Raw genomic sequence first — 26475 nt, 5'->3', positions numbered from 1 at the left:
ACTGGAAGCCTGTGCTGGCATTTCTCCTGCGGTGTATATAGTAGTATATAGCAGTGTATACGGATACTGGAAGCCTGTGCTAGCATTTCTCCTGCGGTGTATATAGTAGTATATAGCAGTGTATACTGGAAGCCTGTGCTAGTATTTCTCCTGCGGTGTATATAGTAGTATATAGTAGTGTATACGGATACTGGAAGCCTGTGCTAGCATTTCTCCTGCAGTGTATATAGTAGTATATAGCAGTGTATACTGGAAGCCTGTGCTAGTATTTATCCTGCGGTGTATATAGTAGTATATAGCAGTGTATAGAGATACTGGAAGCCTGTGCTAGCATTTCTCCTGCGGTGTATATAGTAGTATATAGCAGTGTATACGGATACTGGAAGCCTGTGCTAGCATTTCTCCTGCGGTGTATATAGTAGTATATAGCAGTGTATACGGATACTGGAAGCCTGTGCTAGCATTTCTCCTGCGGTGTATATAGTAGTATATACAGATACTGGAAGCCTGTGCTGGCATTTCTCCTGCGGTGTATATAGTAGTATATAGCAGTATATAGAGAAGAGGGTTGCATTGACAATCCAACACAATGGGCAGCACATTGAACACATTTTATAAGTGGTCAGAAACTTGTAAATAACTCAGGAAAGAATAAAGTTACGTTAAAACCAAACACATCATTGTTTTTCTTGTGAAATTTCCAATAAGGTTGATGTGTCACATGATCCTCTTCCTATTGAAAAAACAAAAGTTGGATTCAAAATGGCCGCCATGATCACCACCCATCTTGAAAAGTTTCCCCCCTCACATATACTAATGTGCCACAAACAGGAAGTTAATATCCCCAACCATTCCCATTTTTTTTTTTTTTAAACAGGATTTTATTGTGCTTTTTTCCTCATTTTTAGAAAAGTTACAAACATTTGCCTCAGGGCATACCCTGAATCTGGCATCAGTATGTCGGAAATGAATATGAAAGCATAAAACAGTATACAAAGTAACAAGGAAAATATTCAGGATAAACAAACCCCGGTTCAGGCTCACCACACCCCTCCCCCCCCCCCCCCCCCCCTCCCCCAATGGGATAGTGCAAAAGAAAACTTCATGCAACAAGAGAAAAGCAGCCGAGTAAACACACGTCAATACACCCAATATCTCGAGTAACTACAGAGCTAGTGAGAAGAGGAATATATGAGATCCTGTTCCAGTTTGAGAGTTGCACCCCGGAGACCAAGGGTCCATCACTGACCAACCCTACATGCATCTCTAGACCACCTTATGTCAGTCTGGTAATCTCAGTCTCCCCAAGTCCCCCGCCAAATCTTTCATTAAGTACCACACCGTGTCTCTAAATGGCTTCACTACATTGATAATGTCTTCGTCAGATAGAAAAGTAGTGATGTAGGAACCCCATTTCCTAAAAAAGCTCTTGGCCGATTTCTCCTTCGTCCTAACTAGCTCAATACGATCCATGTGCATATAGTGTGTCATCTGTGAGATGACATCCGTTTCAGTTGGCATGGTTCGGGAAAGCCAATGCGACAATAAACATTGTTTAGACACCAATAGAAGCGTGTGTAGTATCAGGGGAGTCGTCGTGTCATCAGGCGACTCGTGGAGAACCACCAGTTTGGGAGAGAGAGGGAAGTACAACTGAAGTCTCCGCATCAAGGGACATACAACTGTCTTCCAAAACCTTTGAGTCACACTACAAGTCCATAGTCCATGATAGAGGTCAGTCTTGAATTCCCCACAATTTGGGCAATGCTCCAACCTATCTGGTTTGACATCTGTCCTGGGTAGGGTAAAACCATATGTGGCATGGTGCATAATCTTGAACTGTGTCTCCCTCCGCCCCTCATTCGTAACAGCCTTGCGTAACTTCGCCCAGCCTTCCAAAATAGGAACCGTTAAATCAGTCTCTGCCAGCTTCCTCTCCCAAAACAGAAATAAGGCTGACTGCCCTGTCCAACTCCCTTTCCGCACCAAATATCTATATAGACCCTACAGAGTATGACATGGATCGTCGGTGGTAATGAAGCTATCAAAAGAAGTATGGGCATGTTCCCTAGACAGGTTGTAAAGGCGTGGGCGCAGAAAAGCCATTATCTGGCAGTAAGGCAAGTAGTGGCCTCCCTCCAATCTAAATTGTTCAGTGAGTTCAGGAAATAGTAGATAACGAGGTTCGGTTGCGTGTAGTAAATGTTGCACCCTTGTTATGCCCTTACCCTTCCAACTATTAAACATACTATTAGATCTTCCCATTGGGAATCCTGGCATGTTCCACAGCGGCATATGCTTACTAATGGAATAAGACAGGCCCATTAGCTCTCTGCAGCGCTTCCAGGCCCCTATTGTATCTCTGAAAAGGAGTCTCTTTTTGATATTACCGGGTAGAGAGGCAAATTTTGCATGGAGCAGCGCCGAGAGAGTCCAAGGAGCCACCACCCCTCCCTCCAGACGAACATTCGAATACCAGGAGTCTCCCCTTAGCCAATCAATACAGTGCCGAAAGAGGCATGCTAAGTTATAATGCCGAATGTCCGGAAATCCAACCCCGCCCTTCTCTCTTGGGAGCATTAATTTAGTCAGGGCAATCCTAGGCCTCTTACCAGCCCAGATAAACCTAGTAAAGGAGGAAGTTAGAGATTGAAGATCTGCACGACTGAGCAAGATTGGGATCGTTTGCATGGGGTATAACACCTTCAAAAAACTCAGCATCTTAATTAGATGGCATCTCGCCAAAAGGGGTAGAGGGAGCGTCATCCATCTGCTAAGTTCGCCCTCTGTCTTACGTATCAACGGGGGATAGTTTAACGCATATAAGGATGATCGTGTCCGACCCACCCAAATGCCCAGGTATTTAAATGACGTTCGACTCAAATGTACCCTCCTTGATAAATCCGAACTATGAAGTGCGGCATGAGGTGGGGATAAGTCTAAGAGGACGCTCTTGTCAGTGTTGACTTGAAAGCCAGAAATCTCCCCAAAAGCCTCCAGTTCAGCGAAGACTATCTCCATGCCCCCCTTGGATTGTCTAGGTATAGCAATAGGTTGTCGGCAAACAATATATGTCTGATCCTCTGTCCCCCCAGCTCCACCCCGAACTGGTCCCTGAGGGAATACAGCATTTGCGACAAGGGTTCAATAGCCAGATTAAAAAGCAGGGGGAAGAGAGGACAGCCCTGGCGTGTTCCCTTTTGTGGTGTGAAAGTGGGTGAAAGGAAGCCAGTGGTGTGTATCCGCGCTCTTGGTGTAGAGTAAAGAGCTTGTAAATAATGTAGGAAGGGACCCCTGAACCCCATGTGTTGGAGTACCATCCATAGCCATTCCCACCGGACATTACCATTCCCATTTTATTAAGGTGTATCCATATAAATGGCCCACCCTGTAGACTGTATCTTTATGCTATAAGCCCATACGGTTACAAAGATACCCAATTTATGTAGATTAGTTTATTCTACTGTATTCACATTTTATTCAATATACCCAGTGTCCCAAACCATGTTTATGCACCCATTATCCTCAGCCAGCATCATGGAATACATTAGGCTTTAGACCTCTAAAGCCATTCCCTTTCTATATGCTATCATGCACTAATATAATATGTGTTCCGGGACAGTGGGAGTTAACTGGCTGCACCTCCGCTGCACGAGATGGTATCCTCAGTGGGGGACATGTATCATTATTTGTGTATGGTAGAAGCATTTTACCCCTTTTCCCGAATTCTAAATTATGTGCAGAAGCGCTAAATTTATCAATCAAGTGCAATGAGCTTCATAAATTGCGGGTTAATATAGTAATCTCCTCAATCCACTCTTTGGAAAATAGAATCGATGATTTAGAGCATCTCGCTACGTTAAGTCCAAGATGGCTTATATTTGCCCCAAAAAAACAGCTCTTGCGGCAAAATTTTTGGTGTAAAGGAAAAGTACGCAGTTAATAAATCCATGTGTACTATAGATGTCACTCCAAGGTACCCTGATTAGGCCACATCTGGAGGACATGCTCTACCAAAACCTGTGCCAAAAAATGCGCAAAAAAAAGGGCTTGCGCAAAAAAAATACACACAAAACAGGGGTAAAATCTTTGATACATGTCCCCCAGTGAGCGTATCTGCCTCCTGATCCGAGCGTCAGGGTTGGTCGAGGCAGTGTCCGCGTGGCGCCGCCCACTGTACCCGGAAGCAGATATGATGACAGACGCCACTATGTTCTCACATGTGTGCTGGCAGCCGCAAGTACTGCACGGCTCCCCGCCACTGCGGGCGCACACATGGAGATAGTCAGGACGCCGGATATGTAAGTGAGCCGTCCTTTCTTCCAACAGGCATTACCCCCAGCAATGACCTCGGGCTGATAGTGTAATGTATGTTTGTTTTACTTTGCAGGAACCACTGGATGTACCCTGAATACTGTTTCTATTGACTCCACAGAGTTGCAATACTGTCTATGAGACCGCAACTCTATCGGCGGTCTCATATTATGATTTGCCCCTTCTTTCATGACGTCTATTAGTGAAATTTGGCGGATGAGTGTACAAGTGCACAGAACTTTATATAGCCCCTGATGAGGTCACCATTAGTTGACTGAAACGCGTTGGGCAGGGTATGGTAGATATTACACCATATTGATCCAGGCTTTGATAATCACAGTGTGAATAGGGTCATTGTGTGGTGGATTCCAGTTTGACTTGTATCTGTGTGTATCATTTACGTCTTCTTTTTTTTTTGGCACTGGGATCAGCATCCCTGGCCAATTACCAGTATTTCTGCACTTACTATATATGTGTCTTAGCTGCATAACTATTAGAAGTTAACTTTTAAGTCACTCCCTCTTTCCTTACATCCCCTATCTAAGTCAAAGTGCCCAAAGAAGTTTGATAAGGTTTGGATGCCTTCGCTGGTCCTTGAGGCCTCGACTGATTCCCCTGGACGAATGCCTCAGTTAGTTTAATCTAGTACTGTGTGTTTATTCTTAGGTGGCGGCAGGGGGGGGGATGGTGTCATATGACTGATGTGTGGGTGTGGATGTTTGTCTTGTCTGGGCCGGTTCTACTTCGGGGTTGCAAGGTGTCTGTTCCAATTTCTGTTGTTTTACCACTTCTGTTGAACTGTTTTTTTACGCATGCTGTTTTTGCTACATCTATTGACTTGTGGCTATTCCCTGATTTGAAGTATGATGTATTTCTGCTTCCTGGGCATTCACTGTCGTGGCTACCTGGAGATTTCTTGCACTTGTTCTCTTTGTTTTTAGTTTGAAAATAATACATTTTTTTTATTTATTTTTTATATTAGATATAGGGGTCTGTTACAGAGTGAATGCCATTTGGACCTAGTAATTTGTCTATAACGTCACTTTACTCCCTTAGAACGTGGGGGTGATTGACATCTGGACCTGGTGATTTGTCTATTGTGATTATTTTAGGCGGCACTGCACTTTCCTGGGTTAGACAGGTGACCTGTATGGGAGAGTTTACCTTCTATTTGTATTTTACAGGTATTTTTGTATTTTTAGTAAGGTGACCTGTACGGGGGAGTTTACCTTATATTTGTTTTTTACCTGGCATTTCATTATGTTTAATATATTTGTTTTTTCCTAGTAATTTGTCTATAACGTCTCTTTACTCCCTTAGAACGTGGGGGTGATTGACATCTGGACCTGGTGATTTGTCTATAACGTCACTTTACTCCCTTAGAACGTGGGGGTGATTGACATCTGGACCTGGTGATTTGTCTATAACGTCACTTTACTCCCTTAGAACGTGGGGGTGAATGCCATTTGGACCTAGTAATTTGTCTATAACGTCACTTTACTCCCTTAGAACATGGGGGTGATTGCCATCTGGACCTGGTGATTTGTCTATAACGTCACTTTACTCCCTTAGAACGTGGGGGTGATTGACATCTGGACCTGGTGATTTGTCTATAACGTCACTTTACTCCCTTAGAACGTGGGGGTGAATGCCATCTGGACCTGGTGATTTGTCTATAACGTCACTTTACTCCCTTAGAACGTGGGGGTGAATGCCATCTGGACCTTGTGATTTGTCTATAACGTCACTTTACTCCCTTAGAACGTGGGGGTGAATGCCATCTGGACCTGGTGATTTGTCTATAACGTCACTTTACTCCCTTAGAACGTGAGGGTGAATGCCATCTGGACCTGGTGATTTGTCTATAACGTCACTTTACTCCCTTAGAACGTGTGGGTGATTGCAATCTGGACCTGGTGATTTGTCTATAACGTCACTTTACTCCCTTAGAACGTGGGGGTGATTGACATCTGGACCTGGTGATTTGTCCATAACGTCACTTTACTCCCTTAGAACGTGGGGGTGAATGCCATCTGGACCTGGTGATTTGTCTATAACGTCACTTTACTCCCTTAGAACGTGAGGGTGAATGCCATCTGGACCTGGTGATTTGTCTATAACGTCACTTTACTCCCTTAGAACATGGGGGTGATTGCCATCTGGACCTGGTGATTTGTCTATAACGTCACTTTACTCCCTTAGAACGTGGGGGTGAATGCCATCTGGACCTGGTGATTTGTCTATAACGTCACTTTACTCCCTTAGAACGTGGGGGTGATTGACATCTGGACCTGGTGATTTGTCTATAACGTCACTTTACTCCCTTAGAACGTGGGGGTGATTGCCATCTGGACCTGGTGATTTGTCTATAACGTCACTTTACTCCCTTAGAACGTGGGGGTGATTGACATCTGGACCTGGTGATTTGTCTATAACGTCACTTTACTCCCTTAGAACGTGGGGGTGATTGCCATCTGGACCTGGTGATTTGTCTATAACGTCACTTTACTCCCTTAGAACGTGTGGGTGATTGACATCTGGACCTGGTGATTTGTCTATAACGTCACTTTACTCCCTTAGAACGTGGGGGTGATTGCCATCTGGACCTGGTGATTTGTCTATAACGTCACTTTACTCCCTTAGAACACGGGGGTGATTGACATCTGGACCTGGTGATTTGTCTATAACGTCACTTTACTCCCTTAGAACGTGGGGGTGATTGCCATCTGGACCTGGTGATTTGTCTATAACGTCACTTTACTCCCTTAGAACACGGGGGTGATTGACATCTGGACCTGGTGATTTGTCTATAACGTCACTTTACTCCCTTAGAACACGGGGGTGAATGCCATCTGGACCTGGTGATTTGTCTATAACGTCACTTTACTCCCTTAGAACGTGGGGGTGATTGCCATCTGGACCTGGTGATTTGTCTATAACGTCACTTTACTCCCTTAGAACGTGGGGGTGAATGCCATCTGGACCTGGTGATTTGTCTATAACGTCACTTTACTCCCTTAGAACGTGGGGGTGAATGCCATCTGGACCTGGTGATTTGTCTATAACGTCACTTTACTCACTTAGAACGTGGGGGTGATTGACATCTGGACCTGGTGATTTGTCTATAACGTCACTTTACTCCCTTAGAACGTGGGGGTGAATGCCATCTGGACCTGGTGATTTGTCTATTGTGATTATTTTAGGCGGCACTGCACTTTTTCCTGGGTTAGACAGGTGACCTGTATGGGAGAGTTTACCTTCTATTTGTATTTTACAGGTATTTTTGTATTTTTAGTAAGGTGACCTGTACAGGGGGAGTTTACCTTATATTTGTTTTTTACCTGGCATTTCATTATGTTTAATATATTTGTTTTTTCCTAACCATATAGTTGAAGACCATTTGGGGTTAGTGTAACTCTTTTTGGCAATGAGTTTTTCTGTCTATACTTTTGCGGCTTTTATCTGGTTATTCCCGGTTCTATGATTTCCTCCACAGAAAAACTTGTGGAGAACATACAAAACGTTACAGATTTTCATCAGAGTCACAGCCCGGACTCCAGTACTGCGGGTGCCAATCACAGTAAACCCATCAAGGATTACAACCCTCATCATGGATGGCCACAGATTATATTATACAATCAATTTCATATAAATGGAGTGCGGTGCGGATATGAATAGCATAAAACACAAAGACCAGTTCATTCCCAGTACATCTGATATTTACCTTTCAGGATCAGTTTATATTTTCTTACAATAGTCTTCCCGCTGTGATTCAGCTCCATACGGTATTCCTCCTCATGACATCTATAATCTGCATCAAAGTGCAACTCTATGGTTCCCTGGAACGTCCCAGACTCCGGATCTTCATGAATAGACTTTCTGCACATGTTTTCATGTATCCGATTAATACCCTTATGCCAAATCACCGCTATAGATTTGTCATAGCACAAATCACTGACATGACAGGATAAGGTGACCGTCTTATTACACTCAGGAGATGGAGGATCACAACGAATCTCAGAGACCGTGGGCTCAGAAACTGCAAGAAACAAAATACCATTATACATAAAAGAGGAGAAAACGTGTGTACTGTTGTTGTGGTTGCTGTTGTGATAGTGACCCGATCAGGGGTTGTACTAAGACAATATACTGGGGTATAGCTGTATCAAGACCACTAGATAATACAGGGTGGGCCATTTATATGGATACACCTTAATAAAATGGGAATGATTGGTGCAGGGGCGTACCTAGAGCATTTGGCATCCGGGGCTGAACCCTATGTTTGGCAGCCCCCCCCCCACACACACACACACGCACCCCCCCTTAATTACACCCCCTCCCGCCTTAATTACACCCCTCCCCCACTTAATTACACCCCCTCCTTCCCCCCCCCCCTTAATTACACCCCCTCCCTCCCCTCCCCCCAGGGGCTGACAACACTCGGGCCCCCCGGACCAAAGAAAAGGCAAGGGCCACTGCTAGTCTCTGCAGCTTGTCAATCTTCTGCCATGCCTCTATTCCACCCAAATCCCACACACAATAAACAAATATGTATATATGTAAGAAACACTTTAACGTAGGTAAATTTCCATGACCAATAATACTGGTATACAAGGAGTAAATATATACCACCACACAATAACTGGATAATACCGCCATACTGTACTAAATAAAACCACTATACACAGACCAGTATACTATAAAGGATCTGTATACAATATAAGTGATTATATACAGGACCATATGGCGGTAGCTGTACACAGGATGTGTATACCATATAAGTGATTATATACAGGACCATATGGCGGTAGATATCAGCTGTACACAGGATGTGTATACCATATAAGTGATTATATACAGGACCATATGGCGGTAGATATCAGCTGTACACAGGATGTGTATACCATTATAAGTGATTACAATTACATTTTGGGACTCACAATTACGTCTTTTCTGATCAGCGGCGTCCTCTTTCCTTTTCTTCTCCATCCGGATAAGACCGCCATGTGGATCTCTTAACATCTGCAGGAAAAACATGTCAGACTCTGCATTTTTTCAGAGCCCTCCCCTCCTATACACAATCTTCCCATCTATAGACCCACAAACTGTAATAATGCCCTCCTTGGTGTCCTGCACAGTAAAAGGGAAGGTAGGTAGGTAGCCAGGTAACCCCCTCTTTCCCATAGGTATATGCAGAGTTACACCCCCACCTCTTTCCCATATGTATATGCAGAGCTACACCCCCCCCTCTTTCCCATAGGTATATGCAGAGCTACGCTACACCCCCCCTCTTTCCCATAGGTATATGCAGAGTTACACCCCCCTCTTTCCCATAGGTATATGCAGAGTTACACCCCCCTCTTTCCCATAGGTATATGCAAAGCTACACCCCCCCCTCTTTCCCATAGGCAAATGCAGAGTTAAACCCCCCCCTCTTTCCCATAGGTATATGCAGAGCTATCTCCACCTCTTATTCCTATAGGTATATGCAGAGTTACCCCTCCCCCTCTTTCCCATAGGTATATGTAGAACTACACCCCCCCTCCCTCCCTTTCCCATAGGTATATGCAGACCTCCCCCCCCCCCTCCCTTCCCCATAGGTATACGCAAACCTTCACCCCCCCCCCCCTTAGGAATAGGCAGGGTTAAAAAAAAATGATGCTCACCTGATGTCCCACGCAGCGATCTCCTCAGCAGCAGGGGCCCGTGTCTTCTCCCCTCCACAGTACAGGCGCCGATGAGTGACGTCATCGGTGCCTGTGCTGCGTGGGGGCAGAGGTCACGTCTCCTGTGTAAGCTACAGATGTGGCTCACACAGAGGGGATGCCTTCTCCTGTATGTGTGTGTATTGCGCATACAGGAGAAGGTAGCACTGTCCTCAGTAGTGGCGGCAGCGGGTCAGTCCGCCCCTGGCACCCCCCTTGTGAGTGGCACCCGGGGCGGGCCGCCCCCGACCCCCCCTTGGTACGCCACTGGGTTGTTGAGATTAACTTCCTGTTTGTGGCACATTACTATATGTGAGGGGGGAAACTTTTCAAGATGGGTGGTGACCATGGTGGCCATTTTGAACTCGGCCATTTTGAATCCAACTTTTGTTTTTTCAATAGCAAGAGGGTCATGTGACACATCAAACTTATTGGGAATTTCACAAGAAAAACGCTGGTGTGCTTGGTTTTAATGTAACTTTATTCTTTCATGAGTTATTTACAAGTATCTCTTTGTTTACAGCCATTGACATGTCGACAAAGTTAAAACGTGAGAAGCGGATAGAAATGGTGTTGATGTATGGTGAACGCAGTAACCGGGTCATTGCAGCAGATTTCAATGCAAGACACCCTACGAGACCACCCATCTCCCATGCTACAGTTAGCAAACTGCTTGCTAAGTTTCATGAGGTTCAGTGTTGGATTTGCCAAAATGTGGACGCATGAAATCTGTCACTAATGAAGAAACATCAGTGGCTGTCCTCGCTTCATTCAGAAGAGCCCACAGCGTAGCACTCACCGCATGTCACTGGAGAGCCGCATTAGTCGGACATCCCTTCGGCGCATATTAGCTACTCACAAATGGCACAAACTCCAGCTACTGCAGCATCTCAGCGAGGATGACCCAGATCGGCGCACGGAATTTGCAGAATGGGCAAAACAAAAATTGGAACAGACCCTTCAGTTTACACAGAAGATTTTGTTCAGTGATGAGGAAACTTTTATGTGAATGGTGAAGTTAATAAACAAAACCAGCGCTATTGGTCTGACACTAACCACATTGGATAGATCCCTCCAAGACTGTGGGAACACAAACATTGATGGTCTGGTGTGGTATATGGGGTACAAAGATAGTGGGGCCATTCTTCATCAATGGAAACCTCAAGGCCACTGGATATGTGAAATTGCTCCATGATGATATGTTTCCCTCTTTATGCCCTGAAGTTGCACGTTCCCTGAGTTTTTCCAGACAAGATGGCGACCACCACATTATGGGTGTCAGGTCCGAGCATTCCTAGATGAACAGTTTCCTGGAAAGTGGATTGGTTGTCGTGGGCCAGTTGAATGGCCCCCAAGGTCTCCCAATCTGACCCCCTTAGACTTTTATCTTTAGGGTCATCTGAAGGTAATGGTCTATGTTGTGAAGATACGAGATGTGCAGCACCTGAAACTACGGATACTGGAAGCCTGTGCTAGCATTTCTCCTGCGGTGTATATAGTAGTATATAGCAGTGTATACGGATACTGGAAGCCTGTGCTAGCATTTCTCCTGCGGTGTATATAGTAGTATATAGCAGTGTATACAGATACTGGAAGCCTGTGCTAGCATTTCTCCTGCGGTGTATATAGTAGTATATAGCAGTGTATAAGGATACTGGAAGCCTGTGCTAGCATTTCTCCTGCGGTGTATATAGTAGTATATAGCAGTGTATACGGATACTGGATGCCTGTGCTAGCATTTCTCCTGCAGTGTATATAGTAGTATATAGCAGTGTATATGGATACTGGAAGCCTGTGCTAGCATTTCTCCCGCGGTGTATATAGCAGTGTATACAGATACTGGAAGCCTGTGCTAGCATTTCTCCTGCGGTGTATATAGTAGTATATAGCAGTGTATACGGATACTGGAAGCCTGTGCTAGCATTTCTCCTGCGGTGTATATAGTAGTATATTGCAGTGTATACGGATACTGGAAGCCTGTGCTGCATTACTCCTGCTGTGTATATAGTAGTATATAGCAGTGTATACGGATACTGGATGCCTGTGCTAGCATTTCTCCTGCAGTGTATATAGTAGTATATAGCAGTGTATATGGATACTGGAAGCCTGTGCTAGCATTTCTCCCGCGGTGTATATAGCAGTGTATACAGATACTGGAAGCCTGTGCTAGCATTTCTCCTGCGGTGTATATAGTAGTATATAGCAGTGTATACGGATACTGGAAGCCTGTGCTAGCATTTCTCCTGCGGTGTATATAGTAGTATATAGCAGTGTATACAGATACTGGAAGCCTGTGCTAGCATTTCTCCTGCGGTGTATATAGTAGTATATAGCAGTGTATACGGATACTGGAAGCCTGTGCTAGCATTTCTCCTGCGGTGTATATAGTAGTATATAGCAGTGTATACAGATACTGGAAGCCTGTGCTGCATTTCTCCTGCGGTGTATATAGTAGTATATAGCAGTGTATACAGATACTGAAAGCCTGTGCTAGCATTTCTCCTGCGGTGTATATAGTAGTATATAGCAGTGTATACGGATACTGGAAGCCTGTGCTAGCATTTCTCCTGCGGTGTATATAGTAGTATATAGCAGTGTATACGGATACTGGAAGCCTGTGCTAGTATTTATCCTGCGGTGTATATAGTAGTATATAGCAGTGTATACAGATACTGGAAGCCTGTGCTAGCATTTCTCCTGCGGTGTATATAGTAGTATATAGCAGTGTATACTGGAAGCCTGTGCTAGCATTTCTCCTGCGGTGTATATAGTAGTATATAGCAGTGTATACAGATACTGGAAGCCTGTGCTAGCATTTCTCCTGCGGTGTATATAGTAGTATATAGAAGTGTATACAGATACTGGAAGCCTGTGCTAGCATTTCTCCTGCGGTGTATATAGTAGTATATAGCAGTGTATACAGATACTGGAAGCCTGTGCTGGCATTTCTCCTGCGGTGTATATAGCAGTATATAGAGATACTGGAAACCTGTGCTAGCATTTCTCCTGCGGTGTACATAGTAGTATATAGCAGTGTATAGAGATACTGGAAGCCTGTGCTAGTATTTCTCCTGCGGTGTATATAGTAGTATATAGCAGTGTATACAGATACTGGAAGCCTGTGCTAGCATTTCTCCTGCGGTGTATATAGTAGTATATAGCAGTGTATACGGATACTGGAAGCCTGTGCTAGCATTTCTCCTGTGGTGTATATAGTAGTATATAGCAGTGTATACTGGAAGCCTGTGCTAGCATTTCTCCTGCGGTGTATATAGTAGTATATAGCAGTGTATACTGGAAGCCTGTGCTAGCATTTCTCCTGCGGTGTATATAGTAGTATATAGCAGTGTATACAGATACTGGAAGCCTGTGCTAGCATTTCTCCTGCGGTGTATATAGTAGTGTATACAGATCCTGGAAGCCTGTGCTGGCATTTCTCCTGCGGTGTATATAGTAGTATATAGCAGTGTATAGAGATACTGGAAGCCTGTGCTGGCATTTCTCCTGCGGTGTATATAGTAGTATATAGCAGTGTATAGAGATACTGGAAGCCTGTGCTGGCATTTCTCCTGTGGTGTATATAGTAGTATATAGTAGTGTATACGGATACTGGAAGCCTGTGCTAGCATTTCTCCTGCGGTGTATATAGTAGTATATAGCAGTGTATACGGATACTGGAAGCCTGTGCTAGCATTTCTCCTGCGCTGTATATAGTAGTATATAGCAGTGTATATGGATACTGGAAGCCTGTGCTGGCATTTCTCCTGCGGTGTATATAGTAGTATATAGCAGTGTATACGGATACTGGAAGCCTGTGCTAGCATTTCTCCTGCGGTGTATATAGTAGTATATAGCAGTGTATACAGATACTGGAAGCCTGTGCTAGCATTTCTCCTGCGGTGTATATAGTAGTATATAGCAGTGTATACTGGAAGCCTGTGCTAGCATTTCTCCTGCGGTGTATATAGTAGTATATAGCAGTGTATATGGATACTGGAAGCCTGTGCTGGCATTTCTCCTGCGGTGTATATAGTAGTATATAGCAGTGTATACGGATACTGGAAGCCTGTGCTAGCATTTCTCCTGCGCTGTATATAGTAGTATATAGCAGTGTATAGAGATACTGGAAGCCTGTGCTGGCATTTCTCCTGCGGTGTATATAGTAGTATATAGCAGTGTATACGGATACTGGAAGCCTGTGCTAGCATTTCTCCTGCGCTGTATATAGTAGTATATAGCAGTGTATATGGATACTGGAAGCCTGTGCTGGCATTTCTCCTGCGGTGTATATAGTAGTATATAGCAGTGTATACGGATACTGGAAGCCTGTGCTAGCATTTCTCCTGCGGTGTATATAGTAGTATATAGCAGTGTATACAGATACTGGAAGCCTGTGCTGGCATTTCTTCTGCGGTGTATATAGTAGTATATAGCAGTGTATAGAGATAATGGAAGCCTGTGCTGGCATTTCTCCTGCGGTGTATATAGTAGTATATAGCAGTGTATAGAGATACTGGAAGCCTGTGCTGGCATTTCTCCTGCGGTGTATATAGTAGTATATAGCAGTGTATACTGGAAGCCTGTGCTAGCATTTCTCCTGCGGTGTATATAGTAGTATATAGTAGTGTATACGGATACTGGAAGCCTGTGCTGGCATTTCTCCTGCGGTGTATATAGTAGTATATAGCAGTGTATACAGATACTGGAAGCCTGTGCTAGCATTTCTCCTGCGGTGTATATAGTAGTATATAGCAGTGTATACGGATACTGGAAGCCTGTGCTGGCATTTCTCCTGCGGTGTATATAGTAGTATATAGCAGTGTATACAGATACTGGAAGCCTGTGCTAGCATTTCTCCTGCGGTGTATATAGTAGTATATAGCAGTGTATACGGATACTAGAAGCCTGTGCTGGCATTTCTCCTGCGGTGTGTATAGTAGTATATAGCAGTGTATACAGATACTGGAAGCCTGTGCTAGCATTTCTCCTGCGGTGTATATAGTAGTATATAGCAGTGTATACGGATACTGGAAGCCTGTGCTGGCATTTCTCCTGCGGTGTATATAGTAGTATATAGCAGTATATAGAGAAGAGGGGGCATTGACAATCCAGCACATTGAACACATTTTAGAAGTGATCAGAAACTTGTAAATAACTCAGGAAAGAATAAAGTTACGGTAAAACCAAGAACATCATTGTTTTTCTTGTGAAATTCCCAATAAGTAGGCAGAAAAAATGATAGAATAATAAAATATTATATAACCAGTCCTCAAGGGGGAGAGGAATAGGAGAAAAGGGGGCGACAGTTATCAATATACAGTAGTAGTGATAAGAAAAAATGGTAATAAAAAGGGTAAAAGAAATGAAATCATCTTATACATTAATACAATCAATAACGGAGCAGGGCCCGTGCTCAGGTATTAAAAATATAAATATATACAATAAAATGACCTAAAAAAGGATAAAAAAAATTGCCAGCGATCTCCAGAGAATAAATAGTCTATAGCAGCAAAGACCTGACAGATTCCAGAAGTTTCTATGTTTTATAACGCTACCTCAATGCACATAGAATCTGTCAGGTCTTTGCTGCTATAGACTATTTATTCTCTGGAGATCGCTGGCAATTTTTTTTATCCTTTTTTAGGTCATTTTATTGTATATATTTATATTTTTAATACCTGAGCACGGGCCCTGCTCCGTTATTGATTGTATTAATGTATAAGATGATTTCATTTCTTTTACCCTTTTTATTACCATTTTTTCTTATCACTACTACTGTATATTGATAACTGTCGCCCCCTTTTCTCCTATTCCTCTCCCCCTTGAGGACTGGTTATATAATATTTTATTATACTATTTGGTCTTTATGGTTTTCAGACCTGTTAACCTTGGGTAAGAATATTGATTCAGCTGCACTAACTCTATTCTATATTTGAAATGCCCAATAAGTTTGATGTGTCACATGACCCTCTTCCTATTGAAAAAACAAAAGTTGGATTCAAAATGGCCGACTTAAAAATGGCCGCCATGGTCCCCACCCATCTTGAAAAGTCCCTCCCCCCCTCCCATATACTAATGCGCCACAAACAGGAAGTTAATATCCCCAACCATTCCCATTTTATTAAGGTGTATCCATAGAAATGACCGGCCCGGTTTACCTCCCCACATTGTACTATAGGTTTATTTTATTTCTTTAATGACATTTTATACTTTTCTACCACTCACCCAGATCTTTTAGAGTCCATGTAGCTGTTTTCGGGGCCCTGGTACTTTCATGTTTCACGTCACATGTGATTGTCTTTCCTCGGTCCTTCATAGTCGGGGTGTAAGTTACTAAGCTGGTGACATGGTACCGACCAGACTGATCGGGGAGGAAGTCACTGAGGTTAGAGGGCAGGATCCCTCCATCTTCTGTGTACCATGTGACCTCTATAGGTTTTGGGTAAAATGAATGGATCTTACATGACAGGCTCATTGTGTCCCCCACATTGATCTTGGTTTTGCCCAGTGTCTGTGTTATGGGACCAAGCACAGGAACAGCTGAGGGAACATAACACGAAGAGATCAGAAAGGATCAGACAACACACGTCTGGTTTTACTGAGGATCAGAAGTAGATTTTACTATCATCCTCCCTATTACACTATTACTCTCTGCAGAATTCTCCCATGAAGCATTATTCTGTGGACCTCTCTGCCTCCTCTGATTAGACTTGTTACTAACATCTCAATGTCCTCCTTAAAGAAAACCCATTTCTTCAGGAAGGCCATTGTCACATAACCATAGTCCATGCTATTCATCCATTATGTGTCCATATTACATAATATAAATGTCTATTCACATTGTCATATAACCATAGTCCATGCTATTCATCAATTATGTGTCCATATTACATAATATAAATGTCTATTCACATTGTCACATAACCATAGTCCATGCTATTCATCCATTATGTGTCCATATTACATGATATAAATGTCTATTCACATTGTCACATAACCATAGTCCATGCTATTCATCCATTATGTGTCCATATTACATAATATAAATGTCTATTCACATTGTCACATAACCATAGTCCATGCTATTCATCCATTATGTGTCCATATTACATAATATAAATGTCTATTCACATTGTCATATAACCATAGTCCATGCTATTCATCAATTATGTGTCCATATTACATAATATAAATGTCTATTCACATTGTCATATAACCATAGTCCATGCTATTCATCAATTATGTGTCCATATTACATGATATAAATGTCTATTCACATTGTCACATAACCATAATCCATGCTATTCATCCATTATGTGTCCATATTACATGATGTAAATGTCTATTCACATTGTTACATAACCATAGTCCATGCTATTCATCCATTATGTGTCCATATTACATAATATAAATGTCTATTCACATTGTCATATAACCATAGTCCATGCTATTCATCCATTATGTGTCCATATTACATAATATAAATGTCTATTCACATTGTCATATAACCATAGTCCATGCTATTCATCCATTATGTGTCCATATTACATGATATAAATGTCTATTCACATTGTCACATAACCATAGTCCATGCTATTCATCCATTATGTGTCCATATTACATGATATAAATGTCTATTCACATTGTCACATAACCATAATCCATGCTATTCATCCATTATGTGTCCATATTACATAATATAAATGTCTATTCACATTGTCATATAACCATAGTCCATGCTATTCATCCATTATGTGTCCATATTACATGATATAAATGTCTATTCACATTGTTACATAACCATAGTCCATGCTATTCATCCATTATGTGTCCATATTACATAATATAAATGTCTATTCACATTGTCATATAACCATAGTCCATGCTATTCATCCATTATGTGTCCATATTACATGATATAAATGTCTATTCACATTGTCACATAACCATAGTCCATGCTATTCATCCATTATGTGTCCATATTACATAATATAAATGTCTATTCACATTGTCATATAACCATAGTCCATGCTATTCATCAATTATGTGTCCATATTACATGATATAAATGTCTATTCACATTGTCACATAATCATAATCCATGCTATTCATCCATTATGTGTCCATATTACATAATATAAATGTCTATTCACATTGTCATATAACCATAGTCGATGCTATTCATCCATTATGTGTCCATATTACATGATATAAATGTCTATTCACATTGTCACATAACCATAGTCCATGCTATTCATCCATTATGTGTCCATATTACATAATATAAATGTCTATTCACATTGTCATATAACCATAGTCCATGCTATTCATCCATTATGTGTCCATATTACATGATATAAATGTCTATTCACATTGTTACATAACCATAGTCCATGCTATTCATCCATTATGTGTCCATATTACATGATATAAATGTCTATTCACATTGTCATATAACCATAGTCCATGCTATTCATCAATTATGTGTCCATATTACATTATATAAATGTCTATTCACATTGTCACATAACCATAATCCATGCTATTCATCCATTATGTGTCCATATTACATAATATAAATGTCTATTCACATTGTCATATAACCATAGTCCATGCTATTCATCCATTATGTGTCCATATTACATAATATAAATGTCTATTCACATTGTCATATAACCATAGTCCATGCTATTCATCCATTATGTGTCCATATTACATAATATAAATGTCTATTCACATTGTCATATAACCATAGTCCATGCTATTCATCAATTATGTGTCCATATTACATGATATAAATGTCTATTCACATTGTCACATAACCATAGTCCATGCTATTCATCCATTATGTGTCCATATTACATAATATAAATGTCTATTCACATTGTCACATAACCATAGTCCATGCTATTCATCCATTATGTGTCCATATTACATGATATAAATGTCTATTCACATTGTCACATAACCATAGTCCATGCTATTCATCCATTATGTGTCCATATTACATAATATAAATGTCTATTCACATTGTCACATAACCATAGTCCATGCTATTCATCCATTATGTGTCCATATTACATGATGTAAATGTCTATTCACATTGTCACATAACCATAATCCATGCGATTCATCCATTATGTGTCCATATTACATGATATAAATGTCTATTCACATTGTCACATAACCATAGTCCATGCTATTCATCCATTATGTGTCCATATTACATCATATAAATGTCTATTCACATTGTCACATAACCATAGTCCATGCTATTCATCCATTATGTGTCCATATTACATGATATAAATGTCTATTCACATTGTCACATAACCATAGTCCATGCTATTCATCCATTATGTGTCCATATTACATGATGTAAATGTCTATTCACATTGTCACATAACCATAGTCCATGCTATTCATCCATTATGTGTCCATATTACATGATATAAATGTCTATTCACATTGTCACATAACCATAGTCCATGCTATTCATCCATTATGTGTCCATATTACATAATATAAATGTCTATTCACATTGTCATATAACCATAGTCCATGCTATTCATCCATTATGTGTCCATATTACATGATATAAAAGTCTATTCACATTGTCACATAACCATAGTCCATGCTATTCATCCATTATGTGTCCATATTACATAATATAAAAGTCTATTCACATTGTCACATAACCATAGTCCATGCTATTCATCCATTATGTGCCCATATTACATGATATAAAAGTCTATTCACATTGTCACATAACCATAGTCCATGCTATTCATCCATTATGTGTCCATATTACATAATATAAAAGTCTATTCACATTGTCACATAATCATAATCCATGCTATTCATCCATTATGTGTCCATATTACATAATATAAAAGTCTATTCACATTGTCACATAACCATAATCCATGCTATTCATCAATTATGTGTCCATATTACATGATATAAATGTCTATTCACATTGTCACATAACCATAGTCCATGCTATTCATCAATTATGTGTCCATATTACATAATATAAATGTCTATTCACATTGTCACATAACCATAGTCCATGCTATTCATCAATTATGTGTCCATATTACATGATATAAATGTCTATTCACATTGTCACATAACCATAATCCATGCTATTCATCCATTATGTGTCCATATTACATGATATAAATGTCTATTCACATTGTCATATAACCATAATCCATGCTATTCATCCATTATGTGTCCATATTACATGATATAAATGTCTATTCACATTGTCACATAACCATAGTCCATGCTATTCATCAATTATGTGTCCATATTACATAATATAAATGTCTATTCACATTGTCACATAACCATAGTCCATGCTATTCATCCATTATGTGTCCATATTACATGATATAAAAGTCTATTCACATTGTCACATAACCATAGTCCATGCTATTCATCCATTATGTGTCCATATTACATGATGTAAATGTCTATTCACATTGTGAAGACTTTGTGGACTTGGTAGAAACTAATGACAATTCTCTGGCTGCTGCCCCCATTCTGTGCTACCGTATAATGTACCCTCCCGTCATGTCCTCTCCCCCTGTACCCTCCCGTCATGTATCCTCCCGTCGTGTCCTCTCCCCCTGTACCCCTCCCCGTCGTGTCCTCTCCCCCTGTACCCCTCCCCGTCGTGTCTTCTCTCCCTGTACCCCTCCCCGTCGTGTCCTCTCCCCCTGTACCCCTCCCCGTCGTGTCCTCTCCCCCTGTACCCCTCCCCGTCGTGTCCTCTCCCCCTGTACCCCTCCCCGTCGTGTCCTCTCCCCCTGTACCCCTCCCCGTCGTGTCCTCTCCCCCTGTACCCCTCCCCGTAGTGTCCTCTCCCCCTGTTCCCCTCCCCGTCGTGTCCTCTCCCCCTGTACCCTCCCGTCGTGTCTTCTCTCCCTGTACCCTCCCGTCGTGTCCTCTCCCCCTGTACCCCTCCCCGTCGTGTCCTCTCCCCCTGTACCCCTCCCCGTCGTGTCCTCTCCCCCTGTACCCCTCCCCGTCGTGTCCTCTCCCCCTGTACCCCCCTCCGTCGTGTCCTCTCCCCCTGTACCCCTCCCCGTCGTGTCCACCTCCCCCTGTACCCTCCCGTCGTGTCTTCTCTCCCTGTACCCCTCCCCGTCGTGTCCTCTCCCCCTATACCCCTCCCCGTCGTGTCCTCTCCCCCTGTACCCCTCCCCGTCGTGTCCTCTCTCCCTGTACCCCTCTCCCCGTCGTGTCCTCTCCCCCTGTACCCCTCCCCGTCGTGTCCTCTCCCCCTGTACCCCCCCCCGTCGTGTCCTCTCCCCCCGTACCCCTCCCCGTCGTGTCCTCTCCCCCTGTACCCCTCCCGTCGTGTCCTCTCCCCCTGTACCCCTCCCCGTCGTGTCCTCTCCCCCTTTACCCCTCCCCGTCGTGTCCTCTCCCCCTGTACCCCTCCCCGTCGTGTCCTCTCCCCCTGTACCCCTCCCCGTCGTGTCCTCTCCCCCTGTACCCCTCACCGTCGTGTCCTCTCCCCCTGTACCCCTCACCGTCGTGTCCACCTCCCCCTGTACCCCTCACCGTCGTGTCCTCTCCCCCTGTACCCCTCCCCGTCGTGTCCTCTCCCCCTGTACCCCTCCCCGTCGTGTCCTCTCCCCCTGTACCCCTCCCCGTCGTGTCCTCTCCCCCTGTACCCTCCCGTCGTGTCCTCTCCCCCTGTACCCCTCCCCGTAGTGTCCTCTCCCCCTGTACCCCTCCCCGTAGTGTCCTCTCCCCTTGTACCCCTCCCCGTCGTGTCCTCTCCCCCTGTACCCCTCCCCGTCGTGTCCTCTCCCCCTGTACCCCCCCCCCCCCGTCGTGTCCCCTCCCCGTCGTGTCCTCTCCCCCTGTACCCCTCCCCGTCGTGTCCTCTCCCCCTGTACCCCTCCCCGTCGTGTCCTCTCCCCCTGTACCCCTCCCCGTAGTGTCCTCTCCCCTTGTACCCCTCCCCGTCGTGTCCTCTCCCCCTGTACCCCTCCCCGTAGTGTCCTCTCCCCTTGTACCCCTCCCCGTCGTGTCCTCTCCCCCTGTACCCCTCCCCGTTGTGTCCTCTCCCCCTGTACCCCTCCCCGTCGTGTCCTCACTCCCTGTACCGCTCACCTGTGACCTTCAGGACATGTTCTTCTTGTGCCCAGTGATCAGTCGCAGGGTGGGAGATTCTGCAGATGTATATGAATCCATCTTCTCTCACATTTGGTCTCATCATTAAAGCACTTAAAAAGCTGTAGGACTTGTCTTTATGCTCATTCTCTGTTACATTGTGGAGATCATTTTTATCTGTCCTATCATTAGAATTCCAGGTTATTATCTCCGTCTCCCGGTCGCTCTTATCCTTCTTCACCCATGTTATCTGTAAAGGCTTTGGTTTAAATCCATTTATGGGACAGGTCAGCGTCATCGGCTCCTCATGGGTCATATACACTGGACTGACGATCTTTAATAATGTTGGAGCAACTACAAGATAAATTAAGAAAATTTACTCTTCAAATATTACACCCCAGTTTTCTGCTGAAAGCCCCCATACTGTAATGAGTTTTACAATCATAATTATTATAATTACATAGTTTGACCACTGATTTTTTTTCTGACATGAAAGAACCTCTTGGACCCAAATCAAATATATTATTTTTGTTTAAAATGTAATCTTGTTTTTCAGTATCTGTCTAGTGTAGTAAATGGCTATAATCATTAGTGCAAATAACACATTCATACTTCATAACAAAGCCCCAGCCAGGTCACGGATCAAAAAAAGAAGTCCATGTCAGGTCAGAAATGGAGACAGAAACCCCGCCCAGATCAAAGATGAAGGCAGAGGCCACACCCTGATCAAAGAGGAAGACAGAAACCCCGCCCAGATCAAAGAGTAAGACAGAAACCCCGCCCAGATCAAAGATGAAGGCAGAGGCCACACCCTGATCAAAGAGTAAGACAGAAACCCCGCCCAGATCAAAGAGCAAGACAGAAACCCCGCCCAAATCAAAGATGAAGGCAGAGGCCACACCCTGATCAAAGAGGAAGACAGAAACCCCGCCCAGATCAAAGAGTAAGACTGAAACCCCGCCCAGATCAAAGATGAAGGCAGAGGCCACACCCTGATCAAAGAGGAAGACAGAAACCCCGCCCAGATCAAAGAGTAAGACAGAAACCCCGCCCAGATCAAAGATGAAGGCAGAGGCCACACCCTGATCAAAGAGGAAGACAGAAACCCCGCCCAGATCAATGAGTAAGACAGAAACCCCGCCCAGATCAAAGATGAAGGCAGAGGCCACACCCTGATCAAAGAGGAAGACAGAAACCCCGCCCAGATCAAAGAGTAAGACAGAAACCCCGCCCAGATCAAAGATGAAGGCAGAGGCCACACCCTGATCAAAGAGGAAGACGGAAACCCCGCCCAGATCAATGAGTAAGACAGAAACCACGCCCAGATCAAAGATGAAGGCAGAGGCCACACCCTGATCAAAGAGGAAGACAGAAACCCCGCCCAGATCAATGAGTAAGACAGAAACCACGCCCAGAGCAAAGATGAAGGCAGAGGCCACACCCTGATCAAAGAGGAAGACGGAAACCCCGCCCAGATCAATGAGTAAGACAGAAACCCCGCCCAGATCAAATAGAAAGGCAGAGGCCACATCCTGATCAAAGAGGAGGACGGAAACCCCGCCCAGAGCAAAGAGTAAGACAGAAACCCTGCCCAGATCAAAGATGAAGGCAGAGGCAACACCCTGATCAAAGAGGAAGACGGAAACCCCGCCCAGATCAATGAGTAAGACAGAAACCCCACCCAGATCAAAGATGAAGGCAGAGGCCACACCCTGATCAAAGAGGAAGACGGAAACCCCGCCCAGATCAATGAGTAAGACAGAAACCCCACCCAGATCAAAGAGAAAGGCAGAGGCCACATCCTGATCAAAGAGGAGGACGGAAACCCCGCCCAGATCAAAGATGAAGGCAGAGGCAACACCCTGATCAAAGAGGAAGACGGAAACCCCGCCCAGATCAAAGAGGAAGGCAGAGGCAACACCCTGATCAAAGAGGAAGACGGAAACCCCGCCCAGATCAATGAGTAAGACAGAAACCCTGCCCAGATCAAAGATGAAGGCAGAGGCCACATCCTGATCAAAGAGGAAGACAGAAACCCCGCCCAGATCAAATAGGAAAGCAGAGGCCACATCCTGATCAAAGAGGAAGACGGAAACCCCGCCCAGATCAATGAGTAAGACAGAAACCCCGCCCAGATCAAAGATGAAGGCAGAGGCAACACCCTGATCAAAGAGGAAGACAGAAACCCCGCCCAGATCAAATAGAAAGGCAGAGGCCACATCCTGATCAAAGAGTAAGACAGAAACCCCGCCCAGATCAAATAGGAAGGCAGAGGCCACACCCAGATCAAAGAGGAAGACAGAGGCCACACCCAGATCAAAGAGGAAGAGAGAAACCCCGCCCAGATCAAATAGGAAGGCAGAGGCAACACCCTGATCAAAGAGGAAGACGGAAACCCCGCCCAGATCAATGAGTAAGACAGAAACCCCGCCCAGATCAAAGAGTAAGACAGAAACCCTGCCCAGATCAAAGATGAAGGCAGAGGCAACACCCTGATCAAAGAGGAAGACGGAAACCCCGACCAGAGCAAAGAGTAAGACAGAAACCCTGCCCAGATCAATGAGTAAGACAGAAACCCCGCCCAGATCAAAGATGAAGGCAGAGGCCACACCCTGATCAAAGAGGAAGACAGAAACCCCGCCCAGATCAAAGAGTAAGACAGAAACCCCGCCCAGATCAAAGATGAAGGCAGAGGCCACACCCTGATCAAAGAGTAAGACAGAAACCCCGCCCAGATCAAAGAGTAAGACAGAAACCCCGCCCAGATCAAAGATGAAGGCAGAGGCCACACCCTGATCAAAGAGGAAGACGGAAACCCCGCCCAGATCAAAGAGTAAGACAGAAACCCCGCCCAGATCAAAGATGAAGGCAGAGGCCACATCCTGATCAAAGAGTAAGACAGAAACCCCGCCCAGATCAATGAGTAAGACAGAAACCCCACCCAGATCAAAGATGAAGGCAGAGGCCACACCCTGATCAAAGAGGAAGACGGAAACCCCGCCCAGATCAATGAGTAAGACAGAAACCCTGCCCAGATCAAATAGAAAGGCAGAGGCCACATCCTGATCAAAGAGTAAGACAGAAACCCCGCCCAGATCAAAGAGTAAGACAGAAACCCTGCCCAGATGAAAGATGAAGGCAGAGGCAACACCCTGATCAAAGAGGAAGACGGAAACCCCGCCCAGATCAATGAGTAAGACAGAAACCCCGCCCAGATCAAATAGGAAAGCAGAGGCCACACCCTGATCAAAGAGTAAGACAGAAACCCCGCCCAGATCAAATAGGAAGGCAGAGGCCACACCCAGATCAAAGAGGAAGACAGAGGCCACACCCAGATCAAAGAGGAAGAGAGAAACCCCGCCCAGATCAAATAGGAAGGCAGAGGCCACACCCTGATCAAAGAGGAAGGCAGAAACCCTGCCCAGAGCAAAGAGTAAGACAGAAACCCCGCCCAGATCAAAGAGTAAGACAGAAAGGAAGGCAGAGGCCACGCCCTGATCAAAGAAGAAGACAGAGGCCTCACCCAGATCAAAGAGGAAGACAGAAACCCCGCCCAGATAAAATGGGAAGGCAGAGGCCACACCCTGATCAAAGAAGAAGACAGAGGCCTCACCCAGATCAAAGAAGAAGAAAGAGGCCACACCCAGATCAAAGAGGAAGACAGAGGCCACACCCAGATCAAAGAGGAAGACAGAAACCCCGCCCAGATAAAATGGGAAGGCAGAGGCCACACCCTGATCAAAGAGGAAGACAGAAACCCGCCCAGATCAAATAGGAAGGCAGAGGCCACACCCTGATCAAAGAGGAAGACAGAAGCCCTACCCATATCAAAGAAGAAGACAGAGGCCCCGCCCAGATCAAAGAGGAACACAGAGGCCCCACCCAGATCAAAAAAGAAGAAAGAGGCCCCACCCAGATCAAAGAAGACAGAGGCCACACCCAGATCAAAGAAGAAGACAGAGGCCCCGCCCAGATCAAAGAAGAAGACAGAGGCCCCGCCCAGATCAAAGAAGAAGACAGAGGCCCCGCCCAGATCAAAGAAGAAGACAGAGGCCCCGCCCAGATCAAAGAGGAACACAGAGGCCCCACCCAGATCAAAAAAGAAGAAAGAGGCCCCACCTGGGGTGAGGTGTATGAGGGATCAGTCAGACTAATCTGATCATCTATGAGGAGGTCAGGTATAGATTGGGGGGGGGGTGAGGTGTATGAGGGATCTGTCAGACTAATCTGATCATCTATGAGGAGGTCAGTGATAGGAAGAAGAGGTTGGGGATCATAACATAATATTACAGAGGGATCTGGGGAAGCTGGTGGATTGGGC

General features: G+C 44.2%; 1 protein-coding gene across 1 annotated transcript in view; it reads right to left on the bottom strand.

Moving 5' to 3' along the window:
- Positions 1-26475, bottom strand: part of LOC130344663 (uncharacterized) — a 119070-nt gene that overhangs the window by 37097 nt on the left and 55498 nt on the right. The window contains exons 6-8 of the mRNA XM_056554441.1: positions 22155-22508; positions 16245-16559; positions 8039-8353 (exon numbers count right to left, since the gene is read on the bottom strand). Coding sequence (XP_056410416.1) covers positions 8039-8353; positions 16245-16559; positions 22155-22508 — 984 coding nt within the window. The remainder of the gene's footprint in view (positions 1-8038; positions 8354-16244; positions 16560-22154; positions 22509-26475) is intronic.

This window comes from Hyla sarda, unplaced genomic scaffold (assembly GCF_029499605.1).
Source record: "Hyla sarda isolate aHylSar1 unplaced genomic scaffold, aHylSar1.hap1 scaffold_724, whole genome shotgun sequence".
Taxonomy (NCBI): Eukaryota; Metazoa; Chordata; class Amphibia; order Anura; family Hylidae; genus Hyla; species Hyla sarda.
This window is presented reverse-complemented; position numbering and strand designations above follow the sequence as displayed.